Raw genomic sequence first — 14,514 nt, 5'->3', positions numbered from 1 at the left:
AGGCAGTGGTTCCCAAACTTAGTGCTATCACAGTTCCCTTCTTTCCCATCACCCTATTGCAGCAAAAGTGCCGTCTTGGATGCAATGGTGCCGTCTTGGATCTCAGAAGACATCACACTAGATCATGTGAGATCCAAAACAGTAGCACCAAGACAACAGAGAGGAAGAGGCTGCCAGGGACATTCTAGGGCAGTGATGGCAAACCTTTTAGAGACCGAGTGCCCAAACCGCAACCCAAAACCCACTTTTTTATCGCAAAGTGCCAACACGGCAATTTAACCTGAATACTAAGGTTTTAGTTTAGAAAAAACAACTCATACATTAACATCTTTTACCTACTATTACTTGTAACCTACTATTACTTGTATAATGAACTTTTCCTCTAGAAATCTGTCCAATCCCTTCTTAAAGGCATCTAGGCAAGTTGTCATCACTGCTTCCTGTGGCAAAGAGTTCCACAGACTAATTACATGCTGGGTAAAGAAATATTGGCAGGGAGGGGGTGGCTGCAAGACCTTGCCACTGCTCATTTTCTCAAACAATAAAATATATATACCGTATTTTTCGCTCCATAAGACGCACTTTTTTCCCCCAAAAAAGTGGGGGGGAAAGTGCGTGCGTCTTATGGAGCGAATACTGCAAAAAAAAAAAACACTCCGCCCCTGGCCCTGGCCCCGCCCCCTGCCCGCTCTGCTTGGCTCTGCTTCCCAGGAAAGTGTGGGTGGGGTGGCAGTCTTGCTGAGCAAGCCCACGTGTTTACTCAGAAGTAAGTCTCAGAGTCACTGGGGATCACTCCCAGGAAAGTCTCAGCATCACTGGGGCTCACTCCCAGGAAAGCGTGGGTGGGGTGGCAGTCTTGCTGCCCAATCCTGTGCATGCCTACTCTGAAGTAAGTCCCATTAGAGTCAGGGGGGCTTACTCCCAGGAAAGCCTCTCTCCACCCCCCAAGCCTGGAGCATCACATCCACTCTCCCCCCAAGCCTGGAGCATCACAGACTCTTGCTCTCCCCCCAAGCCTGGAGCATCACAGCTTTTCTCTTCCGCTCCCCCAAGCCTAGAGCATCACAGACTCTTCCCTCCCCCCCAAGCCTGGAGCATCACAACTTCTCTGCAACACAAACACTTTCCCCCTCTCTCTCACACACAGGCTGCCCCCTTCACTTACACACACAGATGCTCTGCCCCCCCCCACTCACACAGCAGGGGAGGGGCACTTTCACTCACCTCATCCAGCATCTGAATGTAAGCCCCCCCCCCCATCACAAAGAAAAAACTGTCTCCTTGGTCAGAATGCCAGTGTTTGCTTATTGCACAAGCCCCAGGTAAGGCTCGGTTCTCACCATAAATCCAGAGGTTTGTTGTGTCTTGAGAATTCAAGTTGTGGTTGGACTTTTCACTTGTTCATTTGTATTGGAATCACGGAAGAACTGGCGAGGAGGTAGATGTGGTGTCAGCAGTGGCCCCTTTAAGGGTAAGGCCTGGGCATCCAGCAGAGTGTGCTGCACAGCTGCAGCCACTGGAAGGCAATAGGGTCCTCAGGGATATAAGGAGTACCAGAGGCAGAAAGGGTTTGTGGGTTTTGAAGGAGTGCAGGTAGGAGAGGAAACTGACTGGGTTTATTGAATTTGGAATCTGACTGTGGATTGTGACTGGACTTGGATACCCTGATGGATTTGACTGACCTACCTGGAACCTGACCTTGGACTGTAATTTGGCTTATTGGCTCTGGACTCTGATTTGGTAACTCTGATTGATGGGACTGATTTACTTGGCATCTGTGGACTAGAACTGGACTCACTTTTGCTTACTGCACTGGTGAGTTGCACAAGGGGGACTGATCAGCCTTAAGTGGGCACGAGGCCCAGTGGATTGGAATTTAGCAGAACATCATTGCAGTAGAAAGATAATGTGAGCCCCTATTTGTGTGCACCTGCTTTTGTGAGCTTCATAAATTCTGACTCTAGTGATGATGGGGTTTCCAGAAAACTTGGGGTTTCCAGAAAACTAGAGTACTCAAACCTTTAAGTCTCTCCATTTGTTAATGACAGTGATAATGGTTCTTAATGCCACTGTTGACTGCTGTTCACTTTACATGGTTCAAATGTTATTCTGTTATAGTGTATTAAATATTTTATTACACTACTTGGTTCAGAATATTTTTTCCTTGTTTTCCTCCTCTAAAAATGAGGTGTGTCTTATGGTCAGGTGTGTCTTATGGAGCAAAAAATACGGTATATTTTAAAACCCCACCCACAGAAGTGGACTCCAAGGTTGCAAACCCAGCCACTCTTTCCTGGGAGTAAGCCTCATCCACTGTAATGCGGTTTACTTCTGAGTAGACATGCACAGGAGCAGGCTCCAAGGCTCCAACACCAGCCACCCTTTTCTGGGAGTAAGCCTCATTCACTGTAATGGGGCTTACTTCTGAGTAGACACGCAGGACTTGTCTCTGGCTGTGCTGTGGAGGAAAAGCCTCTCCTGGCGCTGAGTGGGGAGCTGCTCACGGAAAGGCGGGCTGCAAAGGCTCAGGAGGGTGGCGGCTCAGGATTGGCTGATGGTCTGCCAGTGAAGGGCCCTGAGCCATTCCAACCGAAAAAGCCAGGAGCCTGCTGGAGAGTTGGGGAAGGGAAAACAGGGACCTTAAGCCTGCAGAGCGGGCGAAATTGAAAAGGGAAGCAAAGGCAGGCAGGTGGGGGCAACAGAGCGAAGGGCAGTGAGCTCAGGGGGCGGAGGGAAGCAGCCCGCCCTCCCCCCACAGGGAGTCTCTCGGAGAGAGCCTCCATTTTCCTTAGAGCAACAGCAGCTTCAACGCCCCTCTCCAGGCTGCCTGGCTCAGCGCACGTGCCCACAGAGACAGCTCGGAGTGCCCTCTCTGGCACGCATGCCATAGGTTCGCCAACACTGTTCTAGGGTATCGTCAGGTGTCACAGCTCACAGTCCATGAACCACTGCCTTAAGCATTCAGTGGTCCTCTCCTTTTGGCCAGTAATTAATCTATTTCTGAATATCTAAATAAAATGGTGTCCTTTTATAATTTGCAAGGGGAGAGTAACTATTCCTCTTCACCCCCAGCATGGTGCCTTTTCCAGTGGTTGTTGCTGGCATCTTTTCTGCTCTTCTTTTTAGACTGTGAGCTCCTCAGGTACACGGAATCATTTATTGATTCATATTGCTACGTGAACCACTTTGTGAACTACTTTCCTGGTATATAAATATTTTTAATTATAAAAGACAAACATTGAGAAAAACACTATATAATTCACTGGAAGGTGATGAAGGGAGGTAGTAAAAACTGCCACATATTTCTTTCAGTGGGGAAGCACAATGACCAATAAAGTAGTGCGTCCACATTCACTTTCCGTCTTCATTACTTTTGTTCCATCCTTCTGGGGAAAAATATCTTTTTAGCTGGAAAACAGGGAGGAAGAACATAGTTGCATAGAATACTTTTTCAGAGTCAAACACCCAACTTCCATCTTCATGTTTGTTCTCATAATTCCAAATGTCTTCAAAAAAGAATGCTTATGAATCCCTAGAGAAGTTAAAGATGTTTCAAGGCACTTTTTAAACACAAGAAAAACAGACAGCTTCATACAGCAGCTGTTTTGTAGACGGAGAGTTTACATATATGGGGAAAAAACAACAAAGGATTTGCTAGAAACTACAAGCATCTCTAAAGAGCCATGCCATTTATCATTTTCCTTTCTCACTCATTCTACAACTGCATGAAATTCTTTGGGAAATGGCTCAATTATATATTCACTCTGGCATGCTGCCAGGAAGGCCAGAGCCTTCTCACCTGCCTTGTCAGGTCTTCTGCCACCTGCTGGAGCAGGTAAGTCAGCAGGACAGGCAGGGGGAGATGGGGAGGGCGGAGTGGGGGAAGGATGGGATGAAAAGATTGGGTCTGGGAAAGGCAGTAGCAGTGGCTGCCAAATTGTAACCACGTTCCTGGAACCAATTCTGTGACATTGTTCTACATGAACCTCTGCCAGCTATTTAGCTAGTGCAAAGTCACACAGACACACACCCCCACCCCATCCCACAGAAGCTTACCCCTAGGTAAAGGAACAATTTTTTCCTTACCTAGAGGACACCTGCACCACTGCCCCCCCCCCAAAGGATGCAGCGGTAGCCATTTTGGTGCTGCTGCATCAGGGGAAGAATAGGATTGAACTCTTAATTACATATATAATATAGATTACATGGGGCCACCACTGAAGACCCTCAGGAAACTTCAGCTAATGCAAAACGAAACTGCTTAGGTGCTGACAGGCATGTATTATAGACCATGTTGTTTTTGCAGCCGTATAACATACCAGTGTGTTTCCAGGTGTGATTCAAGGCACTGATTGTGATCTTTAAAGCCCTTCAAATCAAAGGTCCACTCCTCCCACATAAGTCTGCCCATTTTAAATATCTTTTAGGGAGACCATCTTGGAGGTTCCACCTCTTTCAGGTTCTTTGTGAAGTGCAATAGGTTCCCTTGCCCAATCTTCCAGTGACCAAGAGTCCAAACTTATCCAACTTCTCGCCAATGTAGCTGCAATGTAACCCTGAGATAAGGGAATATTTATTCCCTTACCTTGATGAAGCCTCCGTTCACCACCACCACAGGTTGCAGTGCACGGCCCACTAACACAGCTGCATCAGGGTTGGAAAGTTGGATAAAATTGGGCCCTAAACCTTCTCTCTTGACAGGCCTTTGTTGACCAGTCTGCCTGGTGCACTATATGCTACAGCTTCTCATTATTTCTTGGGTTTGTTTTGTTTTAATTTCTGTTGATACTTGTTGCTTTAGTATTTAGATTTTTATGTCTTAATTATTTATATTGTAAGCTACTCTGCATCCAAAGAGAAGGATGAATTGTAATTTTTCAAAAATAAATAAATGTATATGACACTTTACAGATATGGGTTGGAATTAGATATCATAAATCTATAAATTCTGTTCCTGAGAGCAGAAAATCCCTGCTCCAAATCAGCTCATTTTCCATTCAAAGAAGGAAGCAGATGATCTCACATAAGTTGGTTGTTCACACATTGCCCTGCTCACATGAGTAGATTACTGACAGTAGCAATGTTTAGGATAAATCAGTGGTTTTAGAATCAACTCTTGCAGAACAATCCTATTCATATCTAACTCAGAAGAAAGTCAGTGGGTTCAATGGGGCTTATTCACAGGAGAGTGCATGTAAGACTGCAGCCTTAAACATCAAACATTCCATTATGAGAATGATTCAAGCCTCTTTTTTAACTACTGGCAATTACCATTTCCAATCATAAAACAAATCTTCAAAATTGTGCACCTGGATTGAAACTTAAATTATTCTTAATTTAAGCATATTGTGCAGCAATTTCATTGTGCCCTCCATTCCCAGCTTTTGGTCAAAGGCAAAAACCACTATAACAATTTTATGTTTTTGTAGTACCATAGAAAACAGCTGACAATACAATCAAAAAAATCTTTAACCTTGGCAATCATAACATCTCAAGAACACGCAGCTTCCCATACTGACCCATTTAATTAACAGATAGCAGTTATCTATCACAACTGACTAAGAGAAATGGTTTCATTTAAATGTTACCAGAAAATTTTTCTTGGCTCTTGCAATGTAAAAGTTTTACTATTCTATGCACATCATGAAGCCAGCCACTTGATTTTGTTTTGTTGTAGATTTTCATTCTTAAAGGAATGAACCTCTCCTCCACATGAGCTGTATAAATAGGACATGAATTTTCACATAAGCCACTTTGCACTGTTGCAAAACCATTAGTCACCACATTATGCTAAAGGGAAACTGCAGTTCAGCAACCCAAAGCATTTATGCTACCAGTGCAGATTCAAAAGTGGGTGAAATGGGTGAGGATTAATTTTTATTGCATCCATCATCCCAGAACTGGCATCAGCCTTCATGCCAGTGAAGACCAATACAGAGAAAACATGAGTAGCATTCACTGCCTGATTGGGGAGAGGCTGTTAGCCTATATCGGTGGTTCTCACACATTTAGCACTGGGACCCACTTTTTAGAATGAGAATCTGTTGTGACCCACCAGAAGTGATGTCATGACCAGAAGTGACAACATCAAGCAGGAAAATTTTTAACAATCCTAGACTGCAAGTCTACCCACACTTAGCCAGGTGTAGGTCCCATTGACTATCGTTAAAAGAATATACAAAGCAGCTTCTTAAAAGTACGTTTTCCCAAATGCAGCCACATACTATGATAGCATCAAGTCTAATATAATAAAAAGTGAAATGAATGGGACCCACCTGAAATTGGCTTACAACCCACCTAGTGGATCCCAACCCACAGTTTGAGAACCACTGGCATATATAGTCTAGTGACTTGCAAAATTATATCAGTGGAGACTCTAGTTCAAATGCAGTGTCAAAGAGTCTACTTAAATATTATGGTCACCATTCGAAGGACCTTCCCAAAAGCAGTAATTATTGCTTTGGAGAGTCATCACATGATCACAAAGAGCTCTCAAATCCTGCAGATTGTCATGCTGAAGAATTTATAGGTGGCTTCCATATGAGGAGTATTTTAACACAGCATTTATCAGTTGGTTCCTACTAGGTGGGATGCAAGTCAATTTCAGGCAGATCACCTAGTGGGCAGGGTGGTTTCATGGGGGGAAGAGAGGCATGGTGCTTTGTCCTGAATAGGTGGGAATGGGACGCTGGAAAGCAGGGAGGGCTGTGTAGTTGGAGAAGGATCCCAGTCTGTGTCCTGCTTTGACTTCCAAACTGGAATGTTTGGATTCCAGGCTGTGCTAAACAACAGCACAAGCACAACTTTGGCTGATTGTGGCTTAAGTATGGAGCCTAAATTGATGGTACCACTTCTGGCAATGACATCATTTCCAAGTTAATCACATCACTTCCAGTGGATCTTGACAGACTGTCATTCTAAAAAGTGGGTTCTGGTGCTAAAACATTTGAGAACCATTGTTTTAATAGATTCCAAGAAATTTCACTACATTATTTAAACACACACACGCATGCATATCTAAAGTTCAATCCAGTGACTCTGCTCTAGATGTGACTAAAACATTATACTTCTAAAAGTAGTGAATATAAGTTGTTTGTTGTCACTTTTTTTTTTTAAAAAGAGAGCCACTTCCAAAATCAAAAGTTATAACGAAATATTGGATAAGTTAAAACACGTAAAGGAAAGCGGGGGGGGGGGGTGCTTGGTTATCCAAAAAACAAAGTTGACTGGAGTATCACTCAGTGAGGGATATTAAATTATGTGTTTTAAAAAAATACTTAACATCTTCCAGAGTACTCAGAACCAATGCAGCTGAACCTTTGTGAACTGTTATGCTGAGCACATCCACAAAAAATACTGTATTATAGTAAGTTGGGAACTTTTTCTTTTTTAAATCCAAAAGGTTTCAGCTTCAGAACATTTCCCCTTTTTGCCAAGGTTTGCAAATCTGCCACTTCCACAAATAGTTGAAATCTGCCCCTTGTGGAAGTATAAGAGAACTAGCCAGCTGTAGTATTTGACATTTAACTCACATTTGGCAGCAGTAAGAGAGACTACTAACAATGGATATTTAAAGTCCAATTTTGGAGTTATAATAGCAGACACAGAATATTTAAACCAGGAAGTGGAGGAATAGCAGGGAGCATTATCCTTGCATGAATCTGAAGATATATTCAATTGCTCTTTAACTCCTTGAAAAAAGCCACCAGACTGTTATTGGTAAGTAAACACAACTGCTGCATTTTTAAAAGCATTTTTAGTTTGAATATGTTATGACTCTTGGGATGTAAATTTTTGTAAGCGACGCTAAGTTAAACTGGAAAAGAAACTTTCAACAGGAATGCAATGACTTGTTATATGTGCAACTTATGATAGTGATATATATTGTTTATATTTAAACTATTCTTGCTACATGCACCTTTTCATATGAGCAGATTATGCACAACTTCTCATAAGGTTATTAGGGTGAAAAGTAGAAGACAAGACTGAAAGGGCAAAAGGAGCATCAAACAAATAACCTGAGACATTTTTTGTCATAGAACAGTTCCTTTATAAGCAAGGACTGACAACTTGTTTTGCACAGAAGACCATGCTAGAAATGTTTTGCTATTCAAACCTCACAGCGCTGAGAGCTGTAGGATTAGAAATCTAGAATTCACCAAGAATCCTAATAAAGCCTAAGAATGATTGCAGAAGAGAAACTGGAGAGTTCTGTGTATTCTGCAACTGTTCTAACCTAATTTCTAGCAATGCTGAAGAAAACTGAAAACACAAGTCACCTAAGGCACAATCCTAACCAGGTCTACTCAGAAGAAAGTTCTATTTTGTTCAATGGGGCTTACTCTCAGGAAAGTGTAGTTAGGATTGCAGCCTAAAAGGCTGTGTAATGTCACCTTTGGCTGATGGTGGCTTAAGTTTGGAGCCTAAACTGATGGTGTCACTTCTGGCCATATCTGTCAAGACAATCTGTCCAGCTCTATGGGACACACAGAAATCCTGCTGTAATTATCTTCCAGTGTCACAGTGGGATTACTAGAACCCCAGATCCCTGCGCACAGAAGCAGGCTACGTGTATGTGACTGCATGCAAGGATCTCTGCACCTATAGAAGGAATGATGACTAGCGCTGTTTTGGGAAGGCAGAAAATAGTACAAGTTTAGAAAGGATCACAAGTGCAAACAGTTTGAGGAGCAATCATATACACCATACCTCTTGGGGTGAGGATTTTATATAATGAAAGAATGCTCCTAAATGATCTCTACTTAGAAGGAAGCCTTACTGAATTGAGTTAGACTTCCTGGATAGAGAGTACAGTCTGGACATTTTGTTTTATTTAAAATATTTAATATATTTAAAAAAATAAAAAATATGTTGTTTTTTTATAGCATACTATTACCTAACACTATTAGGTCCATCTTCTGCCATTTGTTATTTAAACAAAGGGGGAGATGCACAATGTATCTGTACCATTTAAATTCCTTTTCTCCTAACTTGTAGGATAAAAATGAATGAAATTAGATCTTTCAAAATCCCACAAAGGAAAACTGTGGGCAAACAAAACAATCATTTTACATGTTTCCATAAAACAAGGGAAACTAAATCAAATGTGGTGTGTGTTTCTAAAATCTCCTTAGATGTCTGACCTTACAACTTGGATTAACTGTATGTACTGCATTTTCCTGTAACTTCCATTTTATCTTATCATGTGCAATTGCTTACTCCAAATGTATATTTCAGAGCTTTATGCTTAAACTATAAATCTCCTCTACAAGAAAATGAACAGCGAGCAGGCATACAGTTTGTGGAGGGAGGTATTTAATGGCTCCACTGAATAGTACACAATGATAGTTTCATTAAGAATTATTATATAGAAAGCTCAGTAATTACCTATAAGCCAATACAACTGACTGGCCAATGCATGAGTTTAACTATAGGGAAAGTGCCCATAAATCTATCAGCAGACGAAACATACTACTAAAGAGGATTTAAACATACTGACCAAGGATTTAAAAGTTACCATGGCTACTTACCACAAGAAAGAGAGGGGTAAGAGAGAAGACCATGACAAACACTATTTCACAGGGGAATAGAAGAGGCACAGAATCATCTTCTAAAATATTAAAAAAGTTATACCATGAACATTAATGTGGTGCTGTAAGAGTAAAGATATATTGTTTAAAAAATTTTTAAAGAAATTCCTGCTGCAAAATTCTTAAAATAAGAGTTATGGCTTTGTATCATAGCCATATCATATTCAATGCCATTCAGTTATGGCATTGTGTACTCATATCAAATAAAGATTTACTTTACTAAGCCCTATCTTTATTTTTCAACTAAGCCTTTTTTTTTTTACTCTTATACACACAGAGCTATCCAAGAATGGCAAGGTCTGTGTTCCTTACAATGAAAAGACACTTCAGAATACTAACAGCCAAGTGATTCGTCAAAACAACATACAAAATCAAGGTAAAAAAAATAAACCAGGCAAATGGTACTCAATTTCAGTTATATCTCAGGTTTCACCTACAAGGTCAGTGGATCCATTCAGAGGCAAACCATTCGTCATACATGCTTAGTTTGACATTCTCTACGTACGTACCTGGAAGTAAGTCTCACTGAACACAACAGGACTTACTTCTGAATAGATGAGCATAAGATTGTGCTGCTACTCACTGCCACAATACTTAAGGTGCCCCTATTGCTGATCTCCAAGCATCAAAAGAAATATGGAGGGTGGATTGGAGATTGGACCAGCTCTGCAATTCTGTTTGGTAGTCCTGTCAAAATCATTCAGCAGAAAGCCTTACCTGTTGCTGCCTCTTGCTTCATCAGCCTCCCTTTTATCACCCTTCTCTAGAAAATGGTAGTCCACAAACTTTTTCCTAGTGACCAACCCCAAGTCAAGATGTCTACTTAGACATGTCCCCAAGTTCAGCCTAAGGGAGTTTGCACTTACACATTGGTTACAGTGTTTACTCACACTCTTCCATTTTCTATCCCCTTATAAAGTTCCAAAAAGTAGCTCATTCAACCTACATCTTTTAACATAGAATTTGCAGTTAAAATGCAAATTAAGACTTTTTAGCTTTGAAATATTTCACAAGATGTGCATTACAATTACTTTTTAATCCTGATTTCAAGCCATACTCATGCAGCTCAATTGGACAAGTCTATTAGTCTATTATGTGTAATTATTAGACTATTATGTGTAATTATTAGTCTATTATTAACTATTAGTTAATAATTATTAACTAGTTATTAACTAGTTATTAAATAGTTATTTTAAATATATATAGTTATATATATATAGTTAAATAGTTATATTAAATAGTTATTAACTAGTTATTAAATAATTTAAATAATAATTTTATTTATTATTAACTAGTTATTAGATAGTTACTAATTATTAATTAGTTAATAATTATTAACTATTAGTCTAATTATTAGACTATTAGTAAAGTCTAATAGTCTATGTCTATTGGACAAGTCTCAACACTCCAAAAGGAGTTCAGGATCTTTCTAAAATGGAAATAGAAGCACAGGCCTCTATTTTTCCAGGCTTAAACTAAACCTTTACAAAATATAGCACACCTAGATTTGTTTCATAGTTCTTATAGAAGATCATGTGCTTCCACAAACATTTTGCACAGCAACATCACCATAGAAATCAGATGCAGGGAAGTTAATGCAAAGTACATCTCTCCCTAAACTATACAACTCTGACTTACAGCTTCACCTAGCATTGAAGCCTATGATTTACCCCTTGCAGAAGCTGCCAAAAAACATTTCCACATGGCAGCACACTACGTGTGAGACATAATGTTTTGAATGGGCTTACCATATTAATTAGCTCAAACGTATGAAATACTGCCACATTAATAGGGGTCTACTTAAGAAACACAGAGCAATGGAGTGTAGAATGTGAAGTCCCAATCCAAATATTCCATTCTACTTCAAAGACACTATCATGCTGGAGCCTCTTTTTTCAGCTTATCTTCCATGTAAGATGACATGGGGATCAGTCTCAAGGAACTAGGGCCAGACTTGCAGGGCTCATAATACTGCGCTGGCAATGACATCAGAGAAAGCAATGCTATGTGAAACACAAAACATTGTCATAACAATGTTCTTTGCCAGGTTCTTTTCTGGTTCAAAAAAGTCTGCATTTTCCAAGAGACAGCTACAGTTGAGGGGGCGGAGGCAAGAAAAGTTGTTGCTGCAGGAATTACAGCTGAAGCATTTACAGCTATTAAACTCCATTACAGATGGAGGGCTCAATCCTTTCCAAATTACCAGCACTGATGCAGTTGTGCCTGTGGGACCTGCACTGTATTCTGCAGTGGGGAGCCAGTGATGGAGGCCTCCTCAAGGTAAGGGAAGATTTGTTCCCTTACCTCAGGGCTGCAACACAGCTGCATCAGCACTAAAAAAATTGAATAGGATTTAGCCCTACAAAAAGCATCAAAAGTATCATGTAAGAACTGTTAAGTGGATACTTTTCAATTCTTCATTGAGAAAATTTAATTCACATTTGAAGAGGGGGTAAAAGGAGGAGGATTTTCAGGAATTAGGTGGTACCAAATATCTGGGGAAACCCAATGTACCAGCTACCACCATTTTCCACCACAACTCCCTCCAGAGAAACACTAGAAGTGATGATGCAGCACTGCTGCAGATGGCTTATGGCAGCGGGGGGGGGGGAGAGAGAGAGAGACTGCCAGTGATGATGACATTCTTTCCCCAGAAGATATCTGTATGAATAAGCTGAGGAATAGATTAAAAAGAAAAAGCATGTTATTTCATTCATGTGTGTCAAAGAAGTGACTTCTTATGCAACAGAGCAATGTTTCTCAAACTGTGGGTCGGGATCCACTAGGTGGGTCACAAGCAAATTTCAGGTGGGTCCCCATTTATTTCAATATTCCATTTTTCATATATTAGACTTGATGCTACCATGGTACGTGACTGCATTTGCAGAAATGTTACACACCTGTTACACTTTTAACAGGCTACTACGTCTGTGCTTTTACCAATGATAGTAAATACAACTTACTCTTGGGTAAGTGTGGGTAAGATTGCAGCCTAGGATTGTTAAAAAATCTTCCTGTTTGATGATGTCACTTCCAGTCATGACATCACTTCTGGTGAGTTCTGACAGATTTACATTCTAAAAAGTGGGTCCCGGTGCTAAAAGTTTGAAAGCCACTGCAATAGAGGATCCCAGAACTGGAGTATTGCACATGCGAAACTATGGCCGATCATCTGGTAACCCCAAGACACCTATACGCCATGCTTTTGCAGCTCACTCAATAGGGTTAGCCACTACTTATCATAAGAATTCATGTGGGAATGTATAAGGGAACCTCTCTAGATAAAAGCAACAAACTGCAACAGGTTGAGCTTCTGGAAAGTAGTTACCATAAATATTATTTGCTCTTTTAAGTTCCAAAACAGCAGTACTTCTGTCCAAATCACTGTGGCTTTCAAGCTCACTACAATGAACAAAGGGGAAAAAAAAATACCAATATTGTTTCTTACAAGTGCCACTTTTTTTTCCTTCTACTTGTAGGAACTGAAAATGTTCTAAAAATGCTCAATTCAAGCACAGCCAGCTCAGGAAACCACTGTACTCACAGCCTAATAATAACAAAACATGTCCTTCCACTGGCCTACAGTTTCATCTTCATTGGAGGAATTCTTTTAAATGGGGTGGCAGCCTGGATTTTCCTACACATCCCAAGCAAGACAAGCTTTATTGTTTATCTCAAGAACATTGTCATAGCTGACCTCATCATGAGCTTAACTTTCCCTTTCAAAATTTTTGCTGATTCGCAGTTTGGACCATGGCAGCTCACGGTTGTTGTCTGCCGTTTTTCTGCAGTTCTTTTTTACCTAAATATGTATATCAGCATAACATTGTTTGGGCTTATAGGCTTTGATAGGTACTACAAAGTTGTGAAGCCTCAGTTCATCACTTCTGCTCACACTGTTAGGTGTAGCAAAGTTCTCTGCGCAGTTGTGTGGGCACTGCAAATGCTTGTATCACTTCCCAATATGATTTTAACCAATCAAACTCCAACTGAAGAGAGTTCCAAGAACTGCATGAACCTCAAAAGTGAACTTGGCAGGACGTGGCACAAAACTTCAAACTACATTTGCCTAGGAATTTTTTGGATTGTGTTTTTTCTTTTAATAGTTTTCTATAGTTCAATCACAAGGAAAATATACGTTTCCCACAGAAAATTCAGGAAAAACTCCAAACTGACAAGGAAAAAAACTAGCCGGAATATTTTCACGATCATGTTTGTATTTATCATTTGTTTTGTTCCCTACCATGTTGGTAGACTCCCATACACATTAAGTCAAACTACAACACAATACAACTGCCAGGTACAAAATATACTGTTCTACATAAAGGAACTCACTCTGCTCCTGTCAGCTGCAAACGTTTGCCTTGATCCTATTATTTATGTATTTCTTTGCCAACCCTTCAAGGAAAGGTTATATAAAAAACTACACCTCAATGTGAAGACATCTGAGGAATTCGAAAACTCAAGATCAAGAAGGTCATATGCTGTTTGTGAAACTAATATTATTTCTTAAATTCTGAGAGCAAGACTGACAAGCTGTCAATCCAAAAGGACCAGTTTAAGATAGATCAATGAAATAACATTCTTCAAATAATAATCACCCACTTCTAACCCATCCGGATGCTGCTGCTACCACACACATATACTCTCCATAGACTGCTACCCACAACTGACTTCATCCCCAGTACACATCCTCCCCATGAAAGAGGCTGTTGTAGTACTGTCATATTTTAAAATTTATGTTGTGGTTGGAACTGGCAACCATCATGGTACTGTGCTGCGTTTTCACAGAACAGCACTACAGAGGTTGTCCAAAGGCTCTTTTTCCTTTGTTCTCAATTTCACTAGTTTTCCCTCCATCTCTGTCTTTCTCCCTACTTCTGTTGTCCTCAGTACCAGTACGCAGTACACACATCCACGGGAT

General features: G+C 40.6%; 2 protein-coding genes across 2 annotated transcripts in view; one reads left to right on the top strand and one right to left on the bottom strand.

Annotated features, from left to right (window-relative positions):
• The window catches only part of MED12L (mediator complex subunit 12L), a 208,277-nt gene that overhangs the window by 125,234 nt on the left and 68,529 nt on the right, over positions 1-14,514 (bottom strand). The gene's annotated exons all lie outside the window — the stretch shown is intronic.
• P2RY14 (purinergic receptor P2Y14) lies at positions 9,910-14,103 on the top strand. Its single transcript, XM_066622577.1, has 2 exons — positions 9,910-9,966; positions 13,070-14,103. Exon 2 carries the CDS (start codon positions 13,090-13,092, stop codon positions 14,101-14,103), a length of 1,014 nt encoding a protein of 337 aa, XP_066478674.1. The 5' UTR covers positions 9,910-9,966; positions 13,070-13,089.

This window comes from Tiliqua scincoides, chromosome 3, assembly GCF_035046505.1.
Source record: "Tiliqua scincoides isolate rTilSci1 chromosome 3, rTilSci1.hap2, whole genome shotgun sequence".
Taxonomy (NCBI): Eukaryota; Metazoa; Chordata; class Lepidosauria; order Squamata; family Scincidae; genus Tiliqua; species Tiliqua scincoides.
The sequence above is the reverse complement of the archived record's forward strand: the minus strand, read 5'-3'. Positions and strand labels throughout refer to the sequence as shown.